Raw genomic sequence first — 26,891 nt, forward strand, 5'->3', positions numbered from 1 at the left:
CAGGGTCTTGGGTTCGATTTCCGGTCAAGGGCACATACTTAGGTTGCAGGTTCAATCCTCAGCCCCCGTCAGGGTCATGCGGAAGGCAACCAATCAATACATCTCTCTCACATCAAAATTTCTCTCTTTCTCCCTCTCCCCTCCCACCATCCACATTGTCTAAAACAAATCAATGGAAAAATAGCCTCGGGTAAGGATTAACATTAAAAAAAAAAACTTAGAATACATAGATGCAAAAATGAGTAAATCTCCTATCTTTAAAATTAGATAGTTTATGATATAAAAAATTCCAAACATTTCACCACTAAAGGTCTACTTTTTTACAAGTCCCAAATAACACTCTCATCTAATCAAAAATCATGTCCACTTAGGAACAGATAAGCCTACTTATTTTTATGATCCTATAATACGGCTAGGCCTGCCTGGACATGACACAGAGGAGGAAAACAAGTTGGACAAGAAAGAAAACGGTAGAGGATTCCAAGTTCCAAAGCAGGATATTCAGAGCATTTACAATGACGGGATTCGTCCATAGTCCTCATCAAGGAGGGAGCAAGACACACAAAAGAGCTGGGGCTTGGCCCTGGCCTGGATTTACTTCAATAAGTCACTTCGCTTTTCTGGGCCTCCGCTTCCTCTTTTACAAGATGAGGAGGTCAGTTGGTCCCTATCATCCCTAAAGTCCCTTCAGCTCTAAATGTCTGTGATATGCTAACCTGCCTTCCCTCTAAGAGGGGCAAAGGTATCAAGGACGACAGCTCAAGAGCAAAGTACCTGCCTGGGAAAGAGGAGCACTCAGTCAACTGCCCAAGGAGGCCAATCGGCAACAGCCTAGGACACTGTGGTCACGACCACGTCATTTCCAACCTCAGCTGGATGCCTATAATCTGCGCTCCTGCAGGGGGTCTCTCCTCCTGTTCCCACCACCTGCCGCTCCAGGGACAGTCAGCAGGTACCACACACTCCTGCTTTCCCGAGGTCCTCCCTCCCAGAGCCCTCCGCCTCCTGCTACAGTCAACTGACATCCAGCCTCCTTCCCAAAGCCTTCCTCCTGAACTCTAGCAGGCAAATGCCTCCTCGTGGTCCTCGCCTGCTCTTCGATCTTCCCACCTTCCCTGAGCTGCCTCCTGTTGACACGCACGAACCTTCTGCAGTCTCCGAGTTTAAAACTGAGCACGCTGCAAAGATCCCCGAGTCCTACACCTCCTCGGTCCACTCCTTCCCCCTGGCCGCGCGCTCCCGGCCGGGCCTCCTAAAATCCTCCACTCGGCCCTCCTCTCCGCTCCCGCGTGGGTCCGCACGCCCGGCTCGGCCCTCCTCTCCGCTCCCGCGTGGGTCCGCACGCCCGGCTCGGCCCTCCTCTCCGCTCCCGCGTGGGTCCGCACGCCCGGCTCGACCCTCCTCTCCGCTCCCGCGTGGGTCCGCACGCCCGGCTCGACCCTCCTCTCCGCTCCCGCGTGGGTCCGCACGCCCGGCTGGACCCTCCTCTCCGCTCCCGCGTGGGTCCACACGCCCGGCTCGACCCTCCTCTCCGCCCCCGCGTGGGTCCGCACGCCCGGCTCGACCCTCCTCTCCGCTCCCGCGTGGGTCCGCACGCCCGGCTCGGCCCTCCTCTCCGCTCCCGCGTGGGTCCGCACGCCCGGCTCGGCCCTCCTCTCCGCTCCCGCGTGGGTCCACACGGCCGGCTCGACCCTCCTCTCCGCTCCCGCGTGGGTCCACACGCCCGGCTCGGCCCTCCTCTCCGCTCCCGCGTGGGTCCACACGGCCGGCTCGACCCTCCTCTCCGCTCCCGCGTGGGTCCGCACGCCCGGCTCGACCCTCCTCTCCGCTCCCGCGTGGGTCCACACGCCCGGCTCGACCCTCCTCTCCGCTCCCGCGTGGGTCCACACGGCCGGCACCGACGCGGCAGGCACACTGTCCCTGCGGGGCTGCGGGCTGCCCGCCACCGGCCTCCTTTAGCTCACGCGCCCTCCCCCGGCGCCTGACCGCGGGGCTCCTTCCTGTCTCGGAACCCATGGGTCCTGCCTGGATCCCAAAACTAAGCGCCTTCCCTCCTGCTGCTCCGCACCTCTGGCAGTTCCCTCCTCGTTCCTGCCCCTGCAGTGTCCGCCTGGGACTGCTGCTGTTCCCTGAGGCTCTGTCCAGTCCCCCCGGAGATCCAGCAGGAGCCATGTTCCCCAGGCGGTGTGCCACCTCTTCCAAGGCTCGTCTTCCGAACGCCCACCCTGGCCAGTGGGTGAACCCAGCACCCACCGAGGTGGCTGGGCCAGAACGTGACCTACCCTAACTGCTCCGTCTCCCACTCTCACGCGCAGTCGTGAAACTCCACCCTCAAACACATCATGGAACCAACTCCTCCCAAACTGCATAGTAAGTACCTGCAAGGCGCTGTCTCGGCCAGGCTTCCGCAGCCTCTAACTGACCTGCTGTCCGGTCTCCATTCTCCCAGCCCATCTGATTGTCCCCACCTGCTACTGACACGCTCCATGGGAGTCCTGATCATCACCATGTTTGCCTTCACCACTGACTCCCACCTTTTGCCGTTCTCACAAAATCTTTCCCCCTAGCTGTGCTAAACTGTCTGCAGCTCCCAGGATACCCCATGCTTTTTATGCGTCCATGTCTGTCCACATAGTATCTTTAGCTGGAAACACACCTAAAACATTTGTATGGCTATCCCCAAACAATCTTCCAAAATCCAACTCAACGGATGCCCCAAAAGTCGTTCCTGACTCAGTCTCCACACTGAGCCCTGCTGAAGTGGCTCCGTTGGCTGAGTGTCATCCTAGGAACCAAAAAGTCACCGGTCCGATTGCTGGTCAGGGCACATGCCCAGATCACAGGATGGATCCCCAGTAGGGGGCATGCAAGGACAGCCCACCGAAGTTTCTCTCTCTCATCCATGTTTCTCTCTCTCTCTCCCCCTCCAAAAAAACAGTAAGAATATTTTTTGTAAATCTCCATACTGAGTTAGATACTCCTCTTCTATGCTTCTGCAGTACTCACAAACTATGATATTATGGTTCCTAGCACATAGCAATTTTTTTTTTACTTTTCCCACACAAGAATCTAAAATATAAGTCCGTGAAAGGAAGAGACCCTATAATTCATCTTTGCAAATCTAGTACTTAACACAGTGTCTAACACATAGCACATGATTCTCATACCCACAGACATACAGAGAGAGGGAGGGAGGGAGATGCATGCAGCATTTACTCAGAGGCTGAGGACAGAATATACAGTCACATTAATTTTAACTCCTGGACAAACACTACACCCTGAAGTTTCTCTATAGCACTACAGAAATTCTATGTTCTCTATCTTGAGTTGAGTCACAGAGTAGTTTCATTTGTCATTGGAAGTAGAGGTAGAGGTAGAAGAACTATGACCTTATTTCTCTTATAAAATGGTCAGTTTCATTTGAAATATTTGCTGTTCTCTAGACATCACAGACTCCCTTAAAAAGTTCGCTTCTTTGCCTGGCTGATGTGGCTCAGCAGACGACTGAGAGGTCCTGGTCAGGGCACATGGCTGGGTGCGGGCTTGATCCCCAATAGGGGGCGTGCAGGAGGCTGCTGATCGATGTTTCTCTCTCACATCAATGTTTCTATCTCTCTCTCTAAGAAAATCAATAAAAATATATTTAAAAAGTTAGCTCCTTCAAGGAGCTTATAGTCTCATAGAATCTGTACAACCTATTTCAAGAAAAGATTTATTGTAAGGTATGTATATATGTGTGTGTATGTATGTGTATGTGTATATACACATACATATATATGCATTTCTGGGCATCAATACGGTATAAAATTCAATTAAACAAACGGGACCACACACAAAAACTTTATTTCAAAGGAATTATTCATTTCTTATGTTGAGTTTTGAAAGTTAACTCAAGGGTCCTTTTGCTTCCTCTCAGTTTTGTTAGTTATTAAACTTTGAATCGCTGCTATTGGGCAAGCAGTAAACATGCAACCATTATCTCATCATTTTCTCTCTCATTCTCGATCGCCGTTAAATCCATTCTATCTCCTTCCAACTGATGTCAGTAAATCCAGTCTGTCTCAACTTTTCTCTAAAACTCTTAAAACTATTTCAATGAGGTGCTGAGCCGCTGTCAGTTAGAGATCTGAAAATAAAGAAGAGCCTGAACACTGTACACCCACTATGAAAAGATCAGGTGAAGCAATTCCGAACGTCTAGGACTCACATCAAGTGAGAAGCAGTCACCGTGGCCAGACGTCAAGGAGCTCCACTCAAGAGTCACGTTCACCTGGCTGTCAAAACTGTTTACAATGAACAGTGCTCTTTGCACATTGCACTCACTTTCAGCATCACACACACAGACAACAGTGTGAATCGGCATCCGGTGGCACAGTTACCTAACAGCAACCTTCAAGATTTAACTTTCAGCATCACACACACAGACAACAGTGTGAATGGCATCCGGTGGCACAGTTACCTAACAGTAACCTTCAAGATTTAACCTTCAGTATCACACACACAGACAACAGTGTGAATCGGCACAGTTACCTAACAGTAACCTTCAAGATTTAACCTTCAGTATCACACACAGACAACAGTGTGAATCGGCACAGTTACCTAACAGTAACCTTCAAGATTTAACCTTCAGCATCACACACACAGACAACAGTGTGAATCGGCATCCGGTGGCACAGTTACCTAACAGTAACCTTCAAGATTTAACTTTCAGCATCACACACACACAGACAACAGTGTGAATCGGCATGCGGTGGCACAGTTACGTAACAGTACCCTTCAAGATTTAACTTTCAGCATCACACACACACAGACAACAGTGTGAATCGGCATCCTGTTGCACAGTTACCTAACAGTAACCTTCAAGATTTAACTTTCAGCATCACACACACAGACAACAGTGTGAATCGGCATCCGGTGGCACAGTTACATAACAGTAACCTTCAAGATTTAACTTGCAACATCACACACACAGACAACAGTGTGAATCGGCATCTGGTGGCACAGTTACCTAACAGTAACCTTCAAGATTTAACCTTCAGTATCACACACAGACAACAGTGTGAATAGACATCCGGTGGCACAGTTACGGAACAGTAACCTTCAAGATTTAACTTCCTCCAGACAAAGCTAGAGTTAGTCATCTGTGCATGAGATGAGCTATACCCCTCTAAGGCCAAAGGGGATAATTCTTCAAATGAAGGAAGGACAATTGAGATATTCAAGAAGCTTTTAGACATGAAAAGCAAGAGAAAAGTAGAGGAAAATACACAATTTGGATACCCACAAAAGCTGAGTTCAAGATTCAATACAAATCTATTGAACTTGGAATGAATGTCAATATCCTAACTCAACCCCTCTTCTAACCTCCTCTCACCAGTTAATGCCATTGATGAGCATGACAATTTGCCATCCTACTTTTTAGTCGAGAGCTATGCCACCCAATTTGGTAGCAACTAGCCATCTGTGGCCACTTTGATTTAAATTAACAATAAGCAAAATTAGAAATTCAGCTTCTCAGTTGCACTAGTCATGTTTCAAGTGCTCAGTAGTCACACGTGGCTAGTGGCTGCTATGGTGGACAGTAGAGATACAGAATATTTCCACCATCACAGAAAATTCTACTGGACAGCACTGGAGAGACCTGGTTGGAAAAAAACGATGCTAAAGATGCTAGACTAGCCAGCTCAAGTGTCAGAGCTTCACTGGTCAACGGAGCTACTTCCTGATCATACTACTTATAGAAGACCAGTCATTTCCTAAAGACAATATGGAAAAATCCCACAAGGATGCATCTTTCACATGGAAGAGTTAAGGAAATGCAGGCTACCGTATTAGGCCTGAGCTACACTCTCACCACTTCACCGTAAATCAAAATGCTCCCACGCATCAGTTTAATCCGTGACCCCCTGCTGACTAAGGAACCACGGCCAGTCTTTCTGGCCTTTGCACAGCATGTTGAAAACCAGGATGCAAACATTCATCTACCTAAAGAATAAGAGTTGCCAGTCAGTTGACCTAGATTCTTCCTGCCATCCTGAAAGTGTTCCCTGTGCTACACTAAGGTTTGTTTTTGTTCTCTGGTGGGAGTTGTTAAGGAAGCACACTTCCAGAAAACACAGCTTCCATCCACCCTGCCGCCCTGCTTCTGCCTGCCAACACTGCAGTTCATCCCAGAAAATACAAGGGCAGTGGTGAGCGTCGATGTGTTCTTTAGTCAACGTCACAACCTCAAGAAGTTTCGAACATTTTACGTGACAGGACGGCTGAACAGGTTCTCTGCAGCTCCCTGTCCCGTGTAGAGGCACAGTGTGGTGTGCTGGGCCACTCCAATGCGAACTGGGGTCACCGCAGCATGACCCCAGGCCGGAAATCTGGACTCGGCTTCCACTGTGGCCACGTCCTAGAGGCGGGACTGGCTATTACCTAAGTCTAATTTCATTCGTACACAACCTCCTCCCCAGAACTCATTCCCTTCCCAGAGAACTCATTCACCGCCCCACTTCCTGACTCCAGCAACTTAGCAAACTTCCTTCCCACACTGCGCAGCTGTCTTCCATCCCCTCCTCCCTCCTCCTCTGCGACATGAATCTCCACCCTCTGGCGAGTCCTTCCTGGTGGTCATCCACAGAGCTCCTTATCTTGTCCCCTAAAAACACACCTTCCTTAAGGTTCTGCTTCCTTGCACCACCCCTTCAGGGTCTCACACACACTCCTCTCCAGCACCTAACACAAGGCTTGTCACACACTGAGCATTTCAACACATTTATATCAAATAAATAATTGAATCAATGCATAATGTAGAACTTCCGCTATTAACTCTTTACAGATGACTTTCAAACGTCATCTCTACTCTTCTCCCAACTTCTCCCCTAAACTCTAGCACCACATTTCACAAACTGCCTTCCAAACATTTCCACCCTGTTCTGATGGTAATTCAAGTTTAGTGTATTCAAAACCAAGCTCATTGTCTCCCCTTATTAAAACTACCACATACTTGCATTTCTGTTCATTAGAACAGCCATTCTCCTAAGCCACCCAAGTTCACATTCAAAGCACACCTTCATTCACACTCTATTTTTTCTCGATCGCCATTCTCCAGTCAGCCACCAAATCCAATCAATTCTACCTCCCTTCTTCCTCCTCTGCCCTAGTGACTTGAATTATTACACCTCTAACCAATCTCTCATTTCTGTCTGATCACAAACCATTGCCAGATTCACATCCCTAAAGCACCAATCCAATGTTACTTCACTGTTCAAAATCCCTTCAATGGTTCCCCATGACCGCTGGGGTTAAATCTAAACTTGGCATTCAGTTTTTTCCCAATCTGGACCCCAGCTGCCTTTTGCTAATCCCATCTCTCACTGGCCACGTCAGCTTGCCTTCTCCCTCACCTGGAAAGTCCTATTCCCATGTTGCTCGGTGCATATCTGGCCCATCTTTTTAAGACTTCATTTACATGAAAAGCCTCCTAGACGCTCCAACTCCATGTTAGCTCTTTCCTTTATATCCCTCTGATGAAAAGACAAATGACAGTGACCTGAAATCCCAGCTCCATATCCAGCTAGCTCTCTGCTGTGGCTCAGGTCTCACGCCTTTTTACCACGGGTGGCTTTGGCCTCGGCCCTGATGGGCTCTCAGTCAACTGTCATTCTCTCCAGCCTTGTCTGAAACCTAAAAGGACTCTTTCTGCTTAGGCACTTGGTTTTCAAACCTTTTTCAAAAGAGTTAAACACTTGTTTCAAAGGGAACGCTATGGAGATCCAATACATAAATGGAGACCTTCTCTTGTTGAAATGGTAGAGCTTTGGGAACTAGAACAAGATACATGTTTTTTTGTTTGTTTGTTTGTTTGTTTTAATGAGTCTGTCCTTTTCTTGTTCCTTTAGTTCATGAAAAGTTCAGGTCAAAATTTTCAAGGATATCTTAAAAAATCCTAATACCTTGAAAAGTGTGCTATTAAAGTATAACTCTGTATGCATTCACCTTATGAAACAAGAATAAAGAGATGTAATTATAGCCCTGGCTGGTTTGGCTCAGCGGTTAGAGCGTCGGCCTGCGGTCCGGAGAGACCCGGGTTCGGTTCCCGCTAAGGGCACGTACTTCGGTTGCAGTTTGTCCCCGGCCCTGGTTGGTTGTGCGGGTGGCAGCCACTCGATGTGTCCCTTTCACGTCGATGTTTCTCTCTCTCTTCCTCTCTCTCCCTCCCACTCTATCTGTACAAAAAAAAAAAAAAAAAAGGAGATGTAATTATAGGTAAATAAATCTAAATAAAACAGGGAGTTTTATAGAGTTGGTTTAAAAAGGTGAAGAAAAGTTCTGTTACTACTTAGCCTAAAATTATAACTTCCTAGGCCTGACTCATGCTACTGCATGAATGGGACAGACGTGACTTAGTAACATGTATACATGAATGGAATACACTACTTGATGAGTGACACTTCACGAGGAAAGGAAAACTGAATGGGGTTGCTATTTAAAGAATCATCAACCTGTTTTCATGCAAATGACCAGAATAATGAAATAAGCAGGACCAAGAAGCAATTGCTTTTCATCAGGATGCTTGAAACATTACCTACCTAATTCGAGAAGAAATTGATGAACTAATCTCTTCTTTTTCTTGGGGAATACCAATCATATACTATATATTAACAAACTGACAAAATTTTCAAAGACATAATTTGTGTTTCAAAGACATAATTTTTCTTGCCTTGGCCAGTTTTGCTCAGCGGTTAGAGCATCCGCTCGTGGACCAGAGAGTCCTGGGTTCGATTCCCGCTAAGGGCACGTATCTCGGTTGCCATTTGTCCCCAGCCCCAGATGGGGTCATGTGGGTGGCAACCAGCCGATGTGTCTCTCTCACATTGATGTTTCCCTCTCTCTCTCTTCCCCCCTCTCTCCCTCCCTTTCTTTCTGAAGATAAATGCAAAAAATGTCCTCAGGTGAGGATAAAAAAAAAGATAGAATTTTTATTGAATATCACTATCAAATCATTTACAGTACTTGACAGTAGGTCATGCTGATAAGGATATATTTACCAAGGTTTCTGGTGGAAAGGGTTTAATGCCTCTACCTTGCAGGATTTCGTAAGAAAGCAAACCCCCCTAAAAAAGGGGAAATGGTACATGGGAGATATGTCATTCCACTCAAAACCTCAACCAACTGCAGTAATTCACACACAACATCTAAGACATGCAAACTGTGGAAGACAATGCTGAGCCACACCGCTGCAAGGGCCGCTTGGAGAAGGCTGCGGTTCCCGTAACCCAAAGCATCCAGTTGAGGCTGCGTGCGTGCCTTAGGCAGGAAAAAGAGAATTCTAAGTGGATGGATGAGGATGTGAAGGGCACACTTTAGAAATGAGCATGAAAACAAGGTATGATGGGTCCCCCTCGCGCCCCCGTACAGTCAGGAAGTTAGTGACTGAGCAGACAGCACTGAGGACAGCGAGGAGCCTGGCTCGCCTCCCCTGCAAACCGCCTTTCCCACCAGGTCACAGGCTCGTCGGTGTTACCAAAGCAGTTAAAAAATGTTGCAGCAATAAACTCTGGTTACAGGGGGTCCCACCTCTACAGTCACAGGAAAAAACAAACTCCAAACTTCTAAATTAAAAGGTAATGTTAACAAACTCTCTCCCTCGGCCGAAATATGAAATCTCTCCCATCTTCCCGTGGAAAACTAGATTGGCAGCAAGCAATTAACTTTATAAGCTTAATTTTGCCACCATTAATTTAGCACCAACTACGGTCACACAAATAGTGGACGCATGCCCACGAAACAGACTGCCTAACCCATCCCATTAGAAGAAGACACGCAACAAGCCCTGCGCTGTGGCCCAGTGGAGGGGCGTGGCCGTGGACTGAGAGGTCCGGTTGGATGGGGTCGGCACGTGCCCTGGTTCCGGGCTCCGTCCCCAGCAGGGGGCGTGCGAGGCCGCTGAGCGATGCACAGGCTCCCTGCTGGGACTTTCCTGGCTTCAGTTGGCTGCGGTTTTTAAAGAATCCTACTTTGTGGAAATTTATCGATCGCGGTAGAGTCTGGAACTGATTAACCGGGATAAACGAGGGCTGGCTGTATCTCTCTCACATCCATCTTTCCATCTCTCTCTCCCTCTCTCTCTAAAAATCAATAAAACATATTGCCAAAAAGTAAAATAAAACAAAACATGGCAGCAAGCCATTTCCCGTGTTTGATCCCACCACTGTGATCTGTCTGTGGGTGCTGCAGCCCCTGACTCCATTGTCTTAGGTACAGGGAAACGGTTCCCCCAGGTTTGATTCCCGGTGCGCCCGCCTCTCCCGCGGAGCTCTGTCCGCTTTAAGGACAGACTCTCATGTAAACTGAGGCCAAGAGGAGCAGATGGCCTCCGAGGTCAGTCTCTTGCTTTGTTGCTTCAGCTCGAAGGTGTCAATATGGCCTCAGCAGTAAGTCAAGGACCAGCCATCCCAGGGCTGTGGAGTGATTAAATAGATGGAAACAGGTTTTCTTATCTGGGCCCGTGGTCTAAAATCTCTCCAGCGATTGCCCAACAGCCAAGTATGAACAAACACACTAAACCTCAGTCCTCCAAGCTATGAAAAACTCAGGCATGTTGATCGCTCTTCATCTGTAATGAGAATAAACAACGCCTGCCAATTATAGTTCTAAAAGCTGATAATGAGACAACCACTAAGTTAAATTCATAAATAGAAAAAGACCCAGTGCAAATTCTAGCCCCAACTACCAGGATGCAGAACAAAAGGAGAAAGGAGAGACTACATGCACACTGAGTATCAGATTGTACAAGAGGAAAACGGTGATAAATAAACGGGAATACACGACACTGGATGATTCTTTTTGCTTTTAACATTTTTATTGATTTTGTGTTTAGAGAGACAGGGAGAGAGAGAGAGAGAGAAACATAGATGTGAGACAGAAACATCGATCAGCTGCCTCCTGCACGCCCCCTACTGGGGATGGAGTCTGCAATCCAGGCACCTGCTCTGACAACCAGGAATCAAACCAATGACCAGGAATCCAACAGGCGATCTCCGGTGGTTCAGGGGCCAACACCCAACAGAGCCACATCGGCCAGGTGAGTGATTCATTTTTATACTACTAGTCTTTGTTATGTTCTCTGTTCATATTTATGCTGAAAGGGCTAGAGATCATTTAATGGTGATGGATATCTAATTTGCATTTCATTCAATGCTTCAAAAAATGTTTATTGAGCACACACTATGTAGTGCTCTGCTGTTAAGAAAACAAAGATAGTCCCTCCTATATAGAAAGGCTAAGGGACATACATCCATGGACACACGTCAACATGTATTAAGGTGTTAAATGTCATGGAAGGACTAGAGAAATTGTAATGGAAGTTGAAAGAAAAAAACAGTACATTCAGGCTGGCAATCAGATAAGATTCAAAAAGAAACACTGGACTTGAGTCTTCATGTATGCACAGGATTTGAACATGCCGACATGGAAGACCAGAGGGTGGGACGTTCTGTTGGTAAAAACAAGTGCAGAAGAAGGAACTAGGGGCAATTTGGAGAAGGGTGCTTGACAGGAAGGAAGGAAGAAGATACGTCAGGAAAAGTCTTTAGGGACGTACAGAAGAGGGGCACAAAGAAAAGGCACCTAACTAACCTGAAAGGTCATGGAAGTTGCTCTGCAAAATCTTGAGTTGGATCTCAAAGACATGTAGAACCAGCCATGTAAATAAGGGTGTTTCAGGAGGCGGCGGCGACATAAAGCAGAGGCCTGTGACAGCACGGCTTGTGTAGAACACGTAAGAAGAGTGCACAGCACCCAAAGCAAGTCCTAAAGCCAGTACATGGTGTGTACAGATGGCAGATGAGCCTGAGAGGAAGACAGGAGTCAGGTGGGGAAGGGAACTGCGGGCCATGTAGAAACAGGACAAGCTTCACCTTTAAGGTGCCGAGAAAACATGAAAAGATTTTAAGCAAAAAAGTGACAATCTAATGCGTATTTTAGAAAGATCCATCTAGCCCTGCCAATGTAGCTCAGTGGACTGAGAAGTCCTGGTTCGATTCCAGGCCAGGGGTCAGGGTATATGCCAGGTTTGAGGGCTTGGTCCCCAGTAGGGGGCCTGCAGGAGGCAGCTGATCGATGTTTCTCTCTCACATGGATGTTTCTCTCTTTTTCTCTCTCTCTTTCTAAAACAAAACAAAACAAAACAAAACAAACCAATGGAAAGAACCGTCTAGAAGCAGTATTAAGGATGCATTACAAGGGACAAGACTAGAGGTAAACAGACCAGTTAAGGGTCTGTTATATCCATTTAAATCTTTCATCATCTGTAAGATGGGAATAAGGCTGAACTAAAACAGTGGTGGTGAAACAGACAGGAGTGAGTGCAAGAGACAGGCAGGACTAGTAACTACCAGAGGGTAAAGGGTAGCAAAGGAGGAAGACTAAAACGTCTCCTAGATCTACCTCATTCACCGGTCAGTGGTGTTAGCTTTCTACTCAACAGTAAATAACAGTAAATACAGGATAGAAGAAAGTTTGAGTTTGAGGGGAAAGATGTTAAATTCCGTTCTAGGCATGTGGAATTCTAGGAAAATACAGTTAAGTGTTTAAAACTATGAGTTTTGAAAATACACCTGTTTTTGCTACTTATTCTTTGTGCCTCTTGGACGAGGGATCTATCATCCTCTCAGCTTCCTTGTCTGGAAAATGAAGCAAGAGGGGTAACTACTCATAGGGTGACTGGGAATTAAATAAGATCATGAATGACGACACTAAATAAATGATTTTTGTTTTGTCAGTAATGTTATTTGAGGTATCCGATTTAACCGTCCAATAGACACTTTTAGAACATAGTCAGGTTTAGATGCAAAAGGGTGTGTACTTCACAGCAACTAAATACACCACAACTTGAAGGAGGGGTGGGGTCGGGCAGTGAGGCCTGTGAAACAGATGTGCCATTTAGTGGACGAGAAGAGGGTAGAGATGTCCGACGAGAAACAAAGTGAGGCACCGCTACTAACCAGCAGACACACACTGCATCAGATGGAAAGGAGCAGTCTCTACTTTCACATAAGTATTTGGTGAATTCAATGAAAAAAAATAGATACAGAATTCTTCTGACTACCCAAAGAGAAATAGTACCCTGGGAAGAAGGAAATGTAAGAGACATGAAGCTAGAGAAAAGAAAGACAAGAGGTAAAAAAGACTTCTAAAGGAAAAGAAAGCCAAAGCCAAATGGGGAAAGTTCATCAAAGTAAAGAGAACTGAAGACTTGTCGAATCAGGAGACAGAATAAAAGCAGAAGTTAACACAGCCTGTGGAATGCATGAAAGAAAGAACGATACAACCTATTATTTTCTCGAAAGGACGAGCAGAAAGGACATGAGAAAGGAATGAAGTTGGCTGCTGTAGAAGAAGGGTGGGAACGGGCCAGAAAGTACGGGAAGGAAGTGAGACTTCCTCACAAAGTTTTGATTTCTGAGGCTTGTTATTTGTGAACTTGTGAACACAGTACTCTGTCTACCCTCAGTGGGATTTCATTTTAAGGCAAAAATAAAAAAGCACAAAAGCTTGAGCTTTACTTTACAGATTCATTGTCTACAGTGATCTTGGTGAGTAATTCTAAAACTATTTTGTATGAACTGTGAGACACTGGTGTGGCTGGGAAACCAGGTTCTCACCATGGGAGAAGAGCGATACAAATAAGGAATAGCAGGAGAGAGAGAATCTTGGGTGTTAGACTGGGACTGAAGGCATCAGTATGAACTCATGATTTAAATGAATAAAGATAAAGAAAAGTATATAGATGAATTTATATAAAAACAAATTATTTACACTAACATAGATTACTATGTACATACATATACACCCTAGTTCTGGCCACTGAAGAAAAGCCACGGCATAGCCATGAGCACACCTCTTTGATATTTAAATACTAAAAGGAACCAGGACATCTTGGAGAAATAGTGGATTCCAGGTCTGGGGCGGAGAAAATACAATGTGAGCTTAGACATCTTCTTGTGACATAAAATAAGAAAGTTCTTAAAAATTAACAGAGATATATCAAAAGGGTACAGAGCCAGACTAAAGGGATTCCCACTGGCCAAGTTTGATGGTAATGAAATATAATCACACTGCATTTTTTTCATCTCTGAGCCATTGTGATGTTTTACAAGGAGGACAGGCAAGCTCCCCGTGCAAGGCTGCCTCTACCCAAGGCAGGAAACCACCATTTTGTAACCACCGGTACAATATATCGTTTAAATTCTCACCGAGGATATGGGTTTTTATTGATTCTAGAGAGAAAGGAAAGGTGAGAGAGAGAGAAATATCAGTGTGAGAGAGAAACATTAATTGGTTGTCTCCCATATGTGCCCCAAACCCACAACCTAGGTATTGTGCCCTGACCAGGAGGGAATTGAACCCACAACCTTTTGGTGTATGGGCAACACTCCAACCAACCCGGCCAGGGCCTACAGGTATAATATTTGATTCAGACAAGATTTATCAATGCTGCTAAAAATGCTAGGTGAAATATCATTAGAGAACAGGCCCTTCAGTCTCTACCCACAAATTACTTATCAATTATAAAGACACATAGAGAAATCTGTAAATTCAACAAAACTAAGTAACTAAGCTTAGATCATTCCCATCACCAATAATATGACACACTGATGTGCCGTCCCTTTTGATGTGATTCTATAAGAAGGCGGCAACATGAGCTGCGCCGTCATCTGAACAAACGACGAGGAAACAATCAGACGGTCTGCAGAACTGGGGGCCATTCTGTGCAACTGCAAAACGTCGACGCCAGGAAGCACAGCCCCTTTAAATAGCCTTCACAGACAAGGTACTAAGTAGGGGCACAGTTCTAGATTAAGAAAGAGACAGGAAGGCCAAATTCAATGCGTGATCTCTGACAAAGTCTAGATCAGAGAGGACAGGGAAACCTATAAAGAATACTACTGGGACAACTAGGGAAGTTTGAATATGGACTAGATACTAGGTCAATGTTAAATTTCTTGATTGCAAGAATGGTACTGAGGTTGCGCAGGTAAATGTCCTTGTTCAAGGGTGAGACGTCACTATGCCTTCTGCAACTTGTCTTCATGTGGCTCAGGAAGAAGAAGAACATATGTACGTCCACATTATTTAGATAGAAAAAAAAAAGCAAATGAGCAAACTCTAACAGTTGATGAACCTAGGGAAGGAGTGTACTTTTCTTCCAGTCTTCCTGTGGTTTTGAAATTTTTCAAAATAAAAGTTGAAAAATATAGTCCAGCCGGTGTGGCTCAGTGGTTGAGTGTCGACCCACGCACCAAGAGGTCACCGGTTCGATTCCCGGTCAGGGCACATGCCCAGGTTGTGGGGCTGATCCCCAGTGGGGGGCATGCAGGAGGGGGCCAGTCGATGTCCTCTCTCATCGATGTTTCCCTCTCTCTCTCCCTCTCACTTCCTCTCTCTCTAAAATCAATAAACAGAGGGCAAAAAAGTTGAAAAATATAGACTGTGAACTTCTGGAAGACAGAGACTGACCAACCCAGCCATGAATGCACCTCACACAGTGCCCAATATAAAAGCAGGTAGTCAACTTAAAAATCACTTTTCAATGCTCACTTTTCTACCACGTGCCTTATGGATTAGCTACAGAAATACAAAGTCTTTATTTAAACATAGTGTAGTAAAATACAGAAGGTTAGGTAAAATAATACAGTCCTCTCCGTGTTAAAAGGCCCAGAAATGTGAGATTATAATCACTGTCAGTACTAAATGATTCCATTCTCTTACCAAATGAATTTCAAGCCTTCATTCTCCAGTTCCACCTCAGAAACAGCACCTCCCGAATGAGTCCTGTCCGGACCGTGTTTGTGTTTCAGCACTGCCAGACATGTGCGCGCTCGTGAGTGTGATGAGCAGTAGCCTGAGACACAATCCCCATCGCTAAGTGGTAGCTGTTTTAATAAAAGCCATATATACCTGTTACTTCCTTTTCAGGTATGTTCATACATGTGATCTTATGTCATTTCTAAGCCCCTGGAAGGCAGGCTGTCTCTGCTGTTTCTGACTCGTGAGAACAGCACTAGCTGCTATCATTCTGTAACCTAAACTGGGTGTTCCGCTGGCCAACTTGGCCCGGAGATGGAGAGATTTGCTTCAGAAAAGGGAAACGAACAGCAAGGAACACTCGTGTGATTAGGAACCAAACCGAAAGAAAGGAAACAGCCGTCCCGGGATGGCACGTGCCTGCTGCACGGGCACAAGGAAAAGTGAAGTTGGTGTCACTTAAGCTAATCTCCATCTGAGCCTTTTAAGAGATAAAGCCATTTGAGCAGTAATTTGGCACTAAATGAACTTTTCCCTCCCTATCTTTGAAGTTTCTCTGCTGAAGTGAGGATTCCTGGAGAGAAATGAGGCAAGGTTGCTTTCCTCCTCAGACCACGAGCTGCTGCCGGCAGTGGGGTCCGGGCAGCTTGGCTTCCGACGGGCACACACAGCGAAGGGCCAGAACACACCGCATGGTGACGAACCTTGTCCCCAAGACTGTCCCCGAATACTGCCTAATCGTCAAGATTTCTTATCACCGAATTCTCGTGCTATGGAACCTTCTGTGTACCAGCCAGAACTGGACGATGCAGAGGAAGAATCCAGACAAGGGGGAAAACAGGGATGAACTGTGGCAGATATTATTACCAGAGAAAGGCTTTGAAAAGATCCTTATGATAACAAGTTTAGCGATTAGACCGAGAAATACAGGTTGCGTTTTTTTAAGCCAGGGACAATTCACACACGATGTCATCAGCTAAAAGGCGATCTGGGTGACGCTGGAGATGGCGGTGTTTCATCAGGGAGCACTGCTCCCCAAGTCCGCACCATCCGCACACTTCCCTCCTGGCTCCCCAGGCAGCTGCTTCTTGGTAACCGAACTCGCCCAACCTGAGCGCCAAGCCCTCTTCTCAGGCGCTTCCGATTCTGCAGCACCGTCAGGGGGCGGATCTCACTTACCCACGTCAGCAGCTCGGACCAGGCCCTCTCACTCTGACCCTCCCGAAGCCCTCCTACTCCTAAAGGACTTACCTTTTGGTCTGAAAGTCTTGCTTTGCCAGCTTGTACTTTGGCTTTCTTCAAATATGTACCCCCAAACAGGTGTGATACTTTTCAGCATTCTAAAGTTTAAAATTGTCAGTAATATAATGGCCATAATAGCTACCCATGTTGGCTTACTGTAAAGAAACATCTATGTGTCTGTAAAGCAGAAAAGGGAATGTCTATGTTTCAGATAAGGATGTGTCAGTTGAACTGCGAGATGTTAATGAGGGTGGGAGGGAGACTCAGCCATCCTATACCTATAAACCGAAAAGCTAAGAGGAAAGCCAAGGAGAAAGCAGTTTTACGCAAAGGCAACCAGCTGAAGCCCGGTCAGGGGGCCCACTTCTTCCTGTGGCTCGCTGGAGAACCACCACCAGAACGGGGCTAAGACGCGCTAAGAAATGGGGGCAACTAGAGGGGGAGTGAGGCAACACCGAGGAAGGAATGACCTGAAGACAAGACTGGATTTGAATCTGATGCAAGAAGCGGGAATTTGAGATCAGGGATCTGAAAGGGGAAGCAGCAGGATCCCGGCCAGAAGAGAATCAGAACTGCGGGGGGCGGGGGGGGGGGTAGCCTCCTATTCTGACTGCACAGGCTGGGTCAGGGGAACTGCCTAGGAAGCTTCTGCTAGTAAACCAGGATTCGGAGAGGCAGGACGCTGGAGCTTCTAGAGACCGTTGTGGGGAAACAATCAGCCCATTTTATTTCAGCCAAGAGCGAAAGTTAAGGAGGGAAAAAAAGACTCTGAACTGAAGGGGCCTTAGAGACCAAGGTGACGATGGTATCCCATGCAATGACATAAAAAGATGAAAGGTTCCACCATTTTTGACATGTTAACTTTGAGGTTAACCCCAGCCAAGTGGAGATGGGCAGACAATGGCAGATATGGGGCGAGGGCCCCTCTGTTTCCAGGCAGATTCCTCCGCCCCTCCAGGGCCCCCTTGACTTCACTCCAACCTACACGACAGTCCGGCGCTGGGGAGCTGGAGAGGAATGAGTGCCCACCTTACCAAGAAGACGGCCACGAGCAACACACTTATTCTAGGCATTTTTAAAGGTCCATGTCGCTGGAATACCAACTTCAAGCACTGAGTAGCATTTAAATATATATCACAGCACTTTCACTTCGAGCCTATTTAACATTTCTGAAATATCTAGATCAAAATGTTGGGTCAAATGACTAAATTCCAGTAAAACATCCACTAAAAGAAAAAATTTTCCCCATCCCACAACTCTCTTAAGAGATTCAAGACACCTGCCAGCCGTAACAGATGATCTCAGGGCCAACTCTCCATCACCCTTCCCACCAGGTTTCCCCTCCTGGTGGCCAAGGCCACACGTCACCTCTGCTGTGCGCGTACAGAAATACCATCGCCTATGCTTCTAACCCTAGGTCAAGGCCAGCTGCACCAACCTTGGAGCACCAGCCCTGGAAGACCTTCAAAGAGAAACTGCCCATTAACCACCACAGCAGCTGCTGGCTGGAGCCTGCAATTTCAGTCTCTGAAAAAGAAACTGTGGCTTCTGAAATTTAAACAAGGAGGTGCCACTTGTAATTACAAACATTCCAGCGGGTTCCTTCCTTCATTGATGGTTTCCAAACAAAGGCTGTTTGGTGGTACCCCCAAACCTTCAACGGAGGCATGCCTTTGTGCTTTTACCTGGCCAGGGCTGCTCAGACCCCTCCAAACCATCTCATGTGTAATTGCTTGTTTGGCTGGAAACCAAAGAACCAAATGCTTCAGATTTATAGTCTACATTAAATACATTTGAGAAAGAACCTCTTAAACACACACACACACGGCTTCCCATTTCACGAACCTCGGAAAATGGAACCAACCTATTTCCCAAAAAACCAAAGACGATCCGAAATTAATACTGAATGAAGCATTTCAACATTTCTAGCTAAAATAAAAAATTCATATTTTAAATCAATGTGGCAAATACTGAGAAGTAAAAATAGTAACTGTTTCTCTCCCTTCCCAGTGCCCCTATCCTACAAAAATAAGGCCCAAATACTCACAGCTTGTTGTGTGGGTTTCCCACGGTGCAGAAGGATTTTGTGATCACTTCATACAGGCTGAAATTAGCACTATGCCAGTTAGAAATCAGAAAAGGACTTTCTTCTTTTAAGCCTTATATTAAAAAAAAAAACAAAAAAAAAAAACCAAACAACGCAAAGGCATTTATATACCATGGAAGCATTTAAAGATAAATATACGACTGAGGTCTCTCTCTCCCGCCATCCTCACAGAAGTCCTCAGATGGAAGTACTCATTACGAGAACCAGAAATGCAATCTCACCACGGGTACTTTTCATAGCACACCACAGTTGAAGGATTAGCTACAATTATGGCATATTTACACAACCATATTTACACAACAATAAAACTCATCTTATCCGATCCAAACAAAATCATGCTCAAAATAAACCAAACCACGCAAAAAGGTCTCCTCAGTACAGGCAGTAATCAAACTCCGGCTTCTCTGGCTTCTTCCTGCCTCCGCTTCGGCCCCGTCCAAGCCTGCACTCACGCCCTCCCCTCCACAAGGCAGGGAGGGCAAAAATGCTGTAGCCCAGTTGGGAAGATGTATAATCAACTAATGATACTGTGATTATGAGAGTGGGAGGAAAAGGGGACTGTATTTTACAGAGATTCATTCAAAAGCAAATTACAGAAGAAAGAATAGGATGTCCAGGATTTGTCTGAAATAATCTGGGGAGGGGAGGAAATGCAGATGAACTGACCATGGGGTGGATAATTGCTGAACTAAGTGATTTGCACACAGGGTTAATCATGGTCTTTCTGCTTTTGTGCATATTTGAAATTTTTCATAATGGAAAAATAAAGAAAATATGATCAATGTAAAAAAGTCATTCTGCAAAATTATAATTTTTTTTCTTTAAAAAAACAAAGCACACTCAGCTTTTCCTCTGCTGAACAAAAAGAGACGAGTACTCGGTAAGAAAACCAAGACGTGTTCTTCTTCTTGACTTAAGGATCCATCTTTTTTTCCTTTGTTATGTGGAAAGAGGTCTATGGTTAACATCAACCCTTGAAAAGGCAGGTCGAAGGCTTAAAAACCTAAAGCTGAGGATTCTGAAAGCTAGTTTTCATGCACTTGACTTACTACAGCAACACAGATCCGCAGCTCTCCCCTGTGAAGGTGCTTTGGATGGTATTCATGTCGTGGTTGCCAAATAAAGTCCAGAGGTTTCGGAATCATTTGTCAACACCAAAGACAACCTTACCAAGAACTGGTCCTTTCTCCCAGAGGTCACTCCTCTGATCCATGGGCTTATTACTTAAAACAGCAATAAATCTTGCTGCCTTCAGAATACAAACTATTCCTAGCCAGGATACTGTCTACCCATGATCCATTTCCCTCCCTGGGCATCCCTTCTGGGAGGCGGAAGAGAAGTTTCACTGGCTGGACATCAAGGGACCTGGACCTGTTCCTGTCCAGGAAGCATAGCTAGCGTAGCCTCGGTTCAGTAGTAAGCAAGGTCTTCCCTCTCTGGGCTCCGCCTGCCTCAGTGCAAAATAATGGGATTTCACCAGATGGTTTCTAATAATGTCCTTCCCCTTTCAAAAATTCTATGATTATAAAAATCTCCAATTCCTCAACAGGTGCTATCAAGAAAAAAAGCTTTGGTGCTAAAATTATACATTTTCTATTAAATACTTTTACAATGTGAATATAAATATTGTGTTGGGTGAGTTTCTCTGTGTGCATATATGTATATATGTGTGTATATATACATATTTATATGAGTACACACACACAATAACTGATACCATTAGGTGCTTATACGGGACTAATTGCTTCCAACTCAAAGCAGCAAATTTTCAGTTCTGCAACAGATGTCGCTGTGTGATTTCTCCGTTCTGTGCCGGACTTTCCATTAAAAATGCCCAGCTTAATGGTCAGTACTATTCTTCCTAAGGAAGAGAGAGAGCATCTGAATACTTTGGATTTACTTCTTATACATTTTCTTTATATGCTGGTAAATTCCCATTCAAATCACAGCATCTATTAGTTTGGTCCAATTTAAGAAGGTCACTCACGTGAAAAGGGGCCTTTGTTAAAACCATACACACATACAAAACCATTTTCAAAATGTAAATTCTGAGTGGCTGATTAGACACATACAGAAACCCAGAGAATAAGACAGTTTATATTCACAGCAATGTTATCAATTTTTTAAAGCCTGAAAATCATTAGCAACATAGGCCAAAGAGTAATAAGAATTCACGTATGTATGAGGCCAAAATGTAGCAAGTGTGGGCAAAAGTCACCAAAAACTTCAAGAGCACCATTAATGAAAATTTTGGATTTGGATTTTCACAGCATTTCTTTGAAAATAAATAGCCAGGCAAATACTATAATTACAAGACACCTTTCCAGTCTGACATTCGCTATCAACTACTTCCTGATTCATGTCATAGAAAGATGACATCTCTTTCCCTTCAACCAATACACCCCCCAACGACCATCAATCTCGACAGGTAGCTAGCATTTTCTTCGATTGAAATTCAGAGCTGGGAGAAGTGCTTTCCAAATCCCCCTGTTGGCCCCGGGACCCTGTTACCTTCTGAGGTTTTAGAGGATGTGGAGGGAGATGAACAGTCAGTCGGGAAGCTGAGGACCAGCTCAGATGAGAACACGAAGCCAGGAAGTGAGAGAGGGTGCGAGTGTCCTGCCTGCTGGCGGCTTCCAGGCCGCACTCCCGTCACCAGGAGGGCCGCTGGAGAAAACTGGATGAAGCATGTACAACATCCATATGAATAAAGCTCTTTGTTCCAGGGAACTGCCTCCTCTTTTATTCCCCCCTTTTTCCGTATTTGTTCATTTCAAAAGATTGCTCAATGGGTCTCTTGTTCCTCCAAAATGTCCCAGGCAAATAATGCAAGCTTGTCTCGTCACACAAGTCACTAAATGAAGCCTTGTGCATCTCCAGTGACACACTGTAAATATAAAGTGGCATTAATGAGGGATATTTTATCAAAGCTATCGCAGAGGAGTGCAAGTCCCTCCTGTGGCTATTCAATTTGATGCACGGAAAGGCAACAATAGCAGGGCGGCACTTTTGTCAAGTCCCTATCCCTAGTATTCAAGCCCCAACAGGCCACAACAGGCAAAGCTCAGCCTCTGGGCTTGCCAGCTCTACCACAAACCCCCACGCCTCGGCCACCCCCTGTAAAGCTGAAAAAGGTAAGAGGAGGGTGACCAACCACTGGTCTACTTGGGGTCAGAAACAGCATCATGCACGCCCTAAAACCTAGCAGGCGTGATTTACACTGGAGTGAGCTCAGAAAACCCCATTTTAGCTGCATTTCATTAACATCCATTCCATCCAAACACCACAGGAGGGCTAGGAGATTTTCTCCAAGGGATGGCTGGATTCGGTTACGAGGAAGACATTACCAGGACCCACCGCACAATGGCCCGAGATCGCTATCCCAACAAGGCTGTAAAGGAAACAAGCCTCATCAAGTTAGAAGACAGCTCCAACAGGTTTCTCTAACCCTGGGAGTGCAGACTGGAGGCCTCCGCGAAAGCTGAAACTAAGAAGACTAAGGAAGAAAAGTCACCAGTGCCCAGATGAAATCTACCCTGGTAGTCGAGGACCTGGGGCTAGACCAAGACCCCTCCTCAAACTGATCACACACACCAAAAAGGGGGGCGGGGGGGCATTAAAAAAAAGGATTTGAAGAAACCCCCCCCCCCAAACACACACTACAAATCAAACCCAATTACTTTCTAATTTGTACACAATCTGATAACCAGAGTACAAACAGGGATGTACACAAGAGCAAGAAGCTGCTTCCATGGTAACTGGCAACAGAATTTTCTTGTAGCTTTGACATGCACGGTTGAGTTCCAGACCGCTCCTTTCTAAGTCAGCACATATCCCTGGCTGGGAAGGCAACTTCTTTCTTACCGCGAGATAGTTACAAATATAGTACTGCTGTTACTACTCGGTGCCTTCAATGAGCAGGCTTGACAGAGGAGGTATAATCTAATCCTACTTTGCTGCCAAGCGGCATTGCACGGCTCCCATTTTTCAGTCGAAAGGCAATATCCCCGACCAGCGCTTTCCCCCTCCCCCTTTTTTGCAGCCAATACAAGTCTATTGTTGCCTCTATTATGCGCCAGTTACCGAGCCTTTACTCACGCTCACGTTTAACTGACACTGGCGCTTTTTACAATGCAGCAGCACGAAGAATCTCTTTCAGGAACATTTTATTGAACCCATCCAGTCAGAGACATTACCCGGAATGAAGTTGTAACCACACCGGCATCGGCTGAACCCAATTATCTCGTAACTCATAAATTAAGAATTCACAGAGGAAAAACACATAAACAACATCCGGAGAGACCGACCGTGGCATGGAAGAAAAAATCCTCAGCTCTGGAACTGAAGCTGCTGGCCAGATTCCCACCCCTCTACGTCCCCAATATGCTCCCCGAGCCGAGCTCCCGAGCAAGCCTGTTTGGGGGAGCAAACAACAAAATCGGCATCCCCCAAATCCGAAGCTAGCACCCCTACATATCCCCATTTCAAACAGCGTGTCTCCTGCGGTGTTTACGTAACTGTGTGTCCTCTAGCGTGTAAACAAAAGGCACAGCCCAGGCGGAGAGGAGCCCCGGGAACCGCGCGGTAGCCCCGGCGCTGCGCCCGCACGAGCCCAGGGCTCTGCAGGTGGGGTCTGAGCTCTCGCTGTCCTCCGCCACTTGTTGCTCGTGGGTCCTGCAGCTCCAAAGCTGCAAGGAGGGGCTTTGCAGGCGCCAACCCTGCTGCATTCCTTCCAGCACCTCCTCACCCCCTCCAACCCCCCGCGGCCTCGTGCCTCGGTCCCGGCTCCCGCGCCAAGCCCGCAGCAGGAGCCAGGGGCGCGGGGACGCCGCGCGACCGCTGAGCGCGGCGGTGGCGGGAACGGGAGGCTGGGTGCAGCGCGGCCGGCCTCTCCGCTGGGGAAGAGCTCCAGCTCCCTTTTGTTAGCAAAAGCAAACACTGCCCTCTTCTTTCCCGACCGCGCCAACGCGCCCGGCACTCGGGCAGCCACACGGCGTGCTCCTGCCGAGTGCTCAGCGTCCTCGGGGAAAGCGCGGGGCGTGCAGAGCCGCCCCTGGGCAAATTCCCAAGACAGCTCTGCACACAGGGGGCGCCCGGAGGCCGGAAGGGTGCCAGCCTGGCCGCAAAGGCCGCGGACGCTCCTCCACCACCCCCGGGCTGCTCAAAGGACGGGCAGCCTGGAAATCCGGTGTCCCCACTCGCAGCGGAGGGTGCCGCGGGGCAGGCCGACTGCAGGCTCCCGGCTCCTACCCGCAGAGGCGGCGATAGCAAACGCGCCCCGCGGGGCCAGGCCGGGTAACTTTCCCTGCCTGGCGCCTGGCCAAGGAGACCCGCAGCCGAGCGGAGGGGGCGAAGGGGCAGTGGTCCGGCTGGAGGGAAAACTAGGGGCACACAGTTCGGGTAACCGGGGAGAAAGGCAGAGCGCGGGGAGGGCAAGAGCGATCAGACAAGTCTGAGGATGTCCTGTGGACCAGTGGGGGATCACGCTGGAGGGGGCTGCTAGTCAGCCATGGGGAGGATTCGGGGATGGAGAATTGGGGGGCCCGCCGGAGAGGTGGTGGTGAATGGGTAGCCCAGGGAGACGCGAGGGCTGCAAGTTACGGGGACAACAGCGAGTTTGGGCGGTTTGCAGGGTGCCTACGGTCGATCCCCTTCCCCGAAATTCTCTAGCTCCCCCCGGGGTCCCCATTCTCACTCCACTCCGCGCCTAGCCGGGGAGAGAAGGTGCGGGTGCAGCCATCCCTAAGGACTATTCACACCCAGCTGGACAAGGGAGAAGGGATGACCGATCCCCTCAGCCCCTTCCATCTTAGCCCGGAGTTTCCTCTCCACACTCCCCGCGCTTCGGATTTAGGAAGTGGGGGACGGTTGTCATGGAAACGTATCCACCACCCCCCTTGGCTACGGCTACTGGGGTGCCTTAGGAGATTTAGGGGGCCGACCAGCCTGTGCCCACACCTACCTGTGGGGATCAGTGCCGCGGCGGAGAGAAGCAACAGCAGAAGCCGGAGCCGGAGCCCGAGAGGCGCCGCCGCCACCGCCGCCGCCGCCGCCGCCGCACACTGGGATCCGCTCGGCAGCACGGAACTCGCCATGTCGGGCACCTGCCTCAGACTGGCGGCGGTGGCTTCCTCCGGAGCCAGAGCGGACAACTAATGAGATGCTAATGACATGCACTGAAGGCGGAGTCCGAACCGCCCAATCACAGCGCTGAGAGCCCGCCCCGGCTCTCCGAGGACTCCCCCCTCCCCCACCCCGCCCCCTGGCGCTGGTGCTCGGCGACGCGCCCGCGCCACCTAGGGGCGGGACCGAGGGGAGGGGCGTATGCAAATGTGTTTATGTTAAAATTCTTCTTCGCTTCCTCGGCATCTAGGAAAAGTGTTCTCCCCGGCGCCTGGTGCGTGGGGCCTCGGGCTCCAGGGGGCGGTTCCAGCTTTGCGTACACCTTTATTAGGAATGTTTATGGCAGCCGCTCTGCGAGACCCACGCCTGGAGAATCTCCCTCGGAGGTTCCCGGACGCAGCGGCCTGGAAACCAGACGTTGCGGTGTCCGCCACTCACCTTGCACCGGAGGAAGCGGGCTTCGGGAGCGGGGGCTGCGCGGGCGTGGAGTGCGAATGCAGGTCCCCGGATTGACAAAACAATCTGGGGAGAGTGCATGCGTGCTCTGCGCGTCCGGCGCCGCGGGAGAGCCCGCCCGGCAGCCTAGCGGCGGACCCGGGCATAGTGGGGAGAAGGGAGCCTGAGTCGGGCTCTGGGATTTCAGTCCGTGTCTTTGTGATAGATTCTCGGGAACCGTAGCTCGCGGAGGGTCGGCCGGGCCCCCCGGCTTGGTGAAGGTCGCCTTCCTGGCTTTAATTCGTGTGTGTGTTGAATGTACATGACCATATGTAATAGATATTTACGATGACACCCATTAACCCAAAAATCTATTCCGTCAAGGCTTCCGGGTGGAGTCCGGAGGCGGGGAGGGGGGCGGCGCCCGTGTGCAGATCGAGTTTGCCCGTCTTCCTCCTGAAGGGTTCAAACCCCCTCCCCCTCCTCCACGCCTCAGTCTCCCCTCGGGCAAGCGGGGAACAACAGGTGCTCTGAGCTTCCCCTGTCCCTGGGCGAGGCTCTTGGCTAAGAGACTCGCTTCTCCCGACTCCGGCTCCCTCCTCGAAATTGCCTTTGCTTTCTTTTGAGCCGAGCTCTCTTGTTTGTTTTTTAATTACTTATTTTCTTCTCCTCCAGAAGATCGTGTGCGCTCTGACCCTCTGTTGCCCAAGCATCAAACTGAAGGACGAGCCATATTAAGTGTAACGGTTTATAATAATTTAAGTATTCATAGAATGCAGAACAATAAGATGTAGGAAATACAATTTGCATAATAAATATCAATATCACAACAGCTAAAACAAACCATGACAAATTATCTGTGGCTAAATGACCAAGAGATTACTGAATATAAATTGCTAAATCGGAGCTATAGTCTAGTGGAACTGCACCAAATGACAGGCCTGGCCCTCTGTCCTCATCTTGTTATTAATAAATAAATAAGTGAATGAATGAATGAATGAATAAATAAATAAATAAAATCAAAAAGGAAGTCAAGATCTGCACACCCACCAAATGAGTTACACTTGAAAACAACCTTCTATTATCCATTATGCATAAACTAATTTCGAGACTGCCCTGCCTTCACAGCCCTGGAATTTCTGCTGTGTAATCGCAGGCCACGCGCGTGAACTGCAGGCAGCCCTCC

General features: G+C 47.7%; 1 protein-coding gene across 6 annotated transcripts in view; it reads right to left on the reverse strand.

Annotated features, from left to right (window-relative positions):
• Nucleotides 1–25,367, reverse strand: part of CADM1 (cell adhesion molecule 1) — a 358,010-nt gene extending 332,643 nt beyond the window's left edge. For 3 of the 6 annotated variants that reach the window (XM_036259077.1, XM_036259081.1, XM_036259080.1), the window contains exon 1: nucleotides 25,110–25,242. In XM_036259077.1, the coding sequence (XP_036114970.1) occupies nucleotides 25,110–25,242 (133 nt within the window). Of the gene's footprint in view, nucleotides 1–25,109 lie in introns of all 6 variants that reach the window. The other 3 variants (XM_036259079.1, XM_036259078.1, XM_036259076.1) reach the window with 3 other exon arrangements.
• Nucleotides 25,368–26,891: the final 1,524 nt, after the last annotated feature.

The sequence above is a fragment of the Molossus molossus genome, unplaced genomic scaffold (genome assembly GCF_014108415.1).
Source record: "Molossus molossus isolate mMolMol1 unplaced genomic scaffold, mMolMol1.p scaffold_m16_p_13, whole genome shotgun sequence".
NCBI classification, from domain to species: Eukaryota; Metazoa; Chordata; class Mammalia; order Chiroptera; family Molossidae; genus Molossus; species Molossus molossus.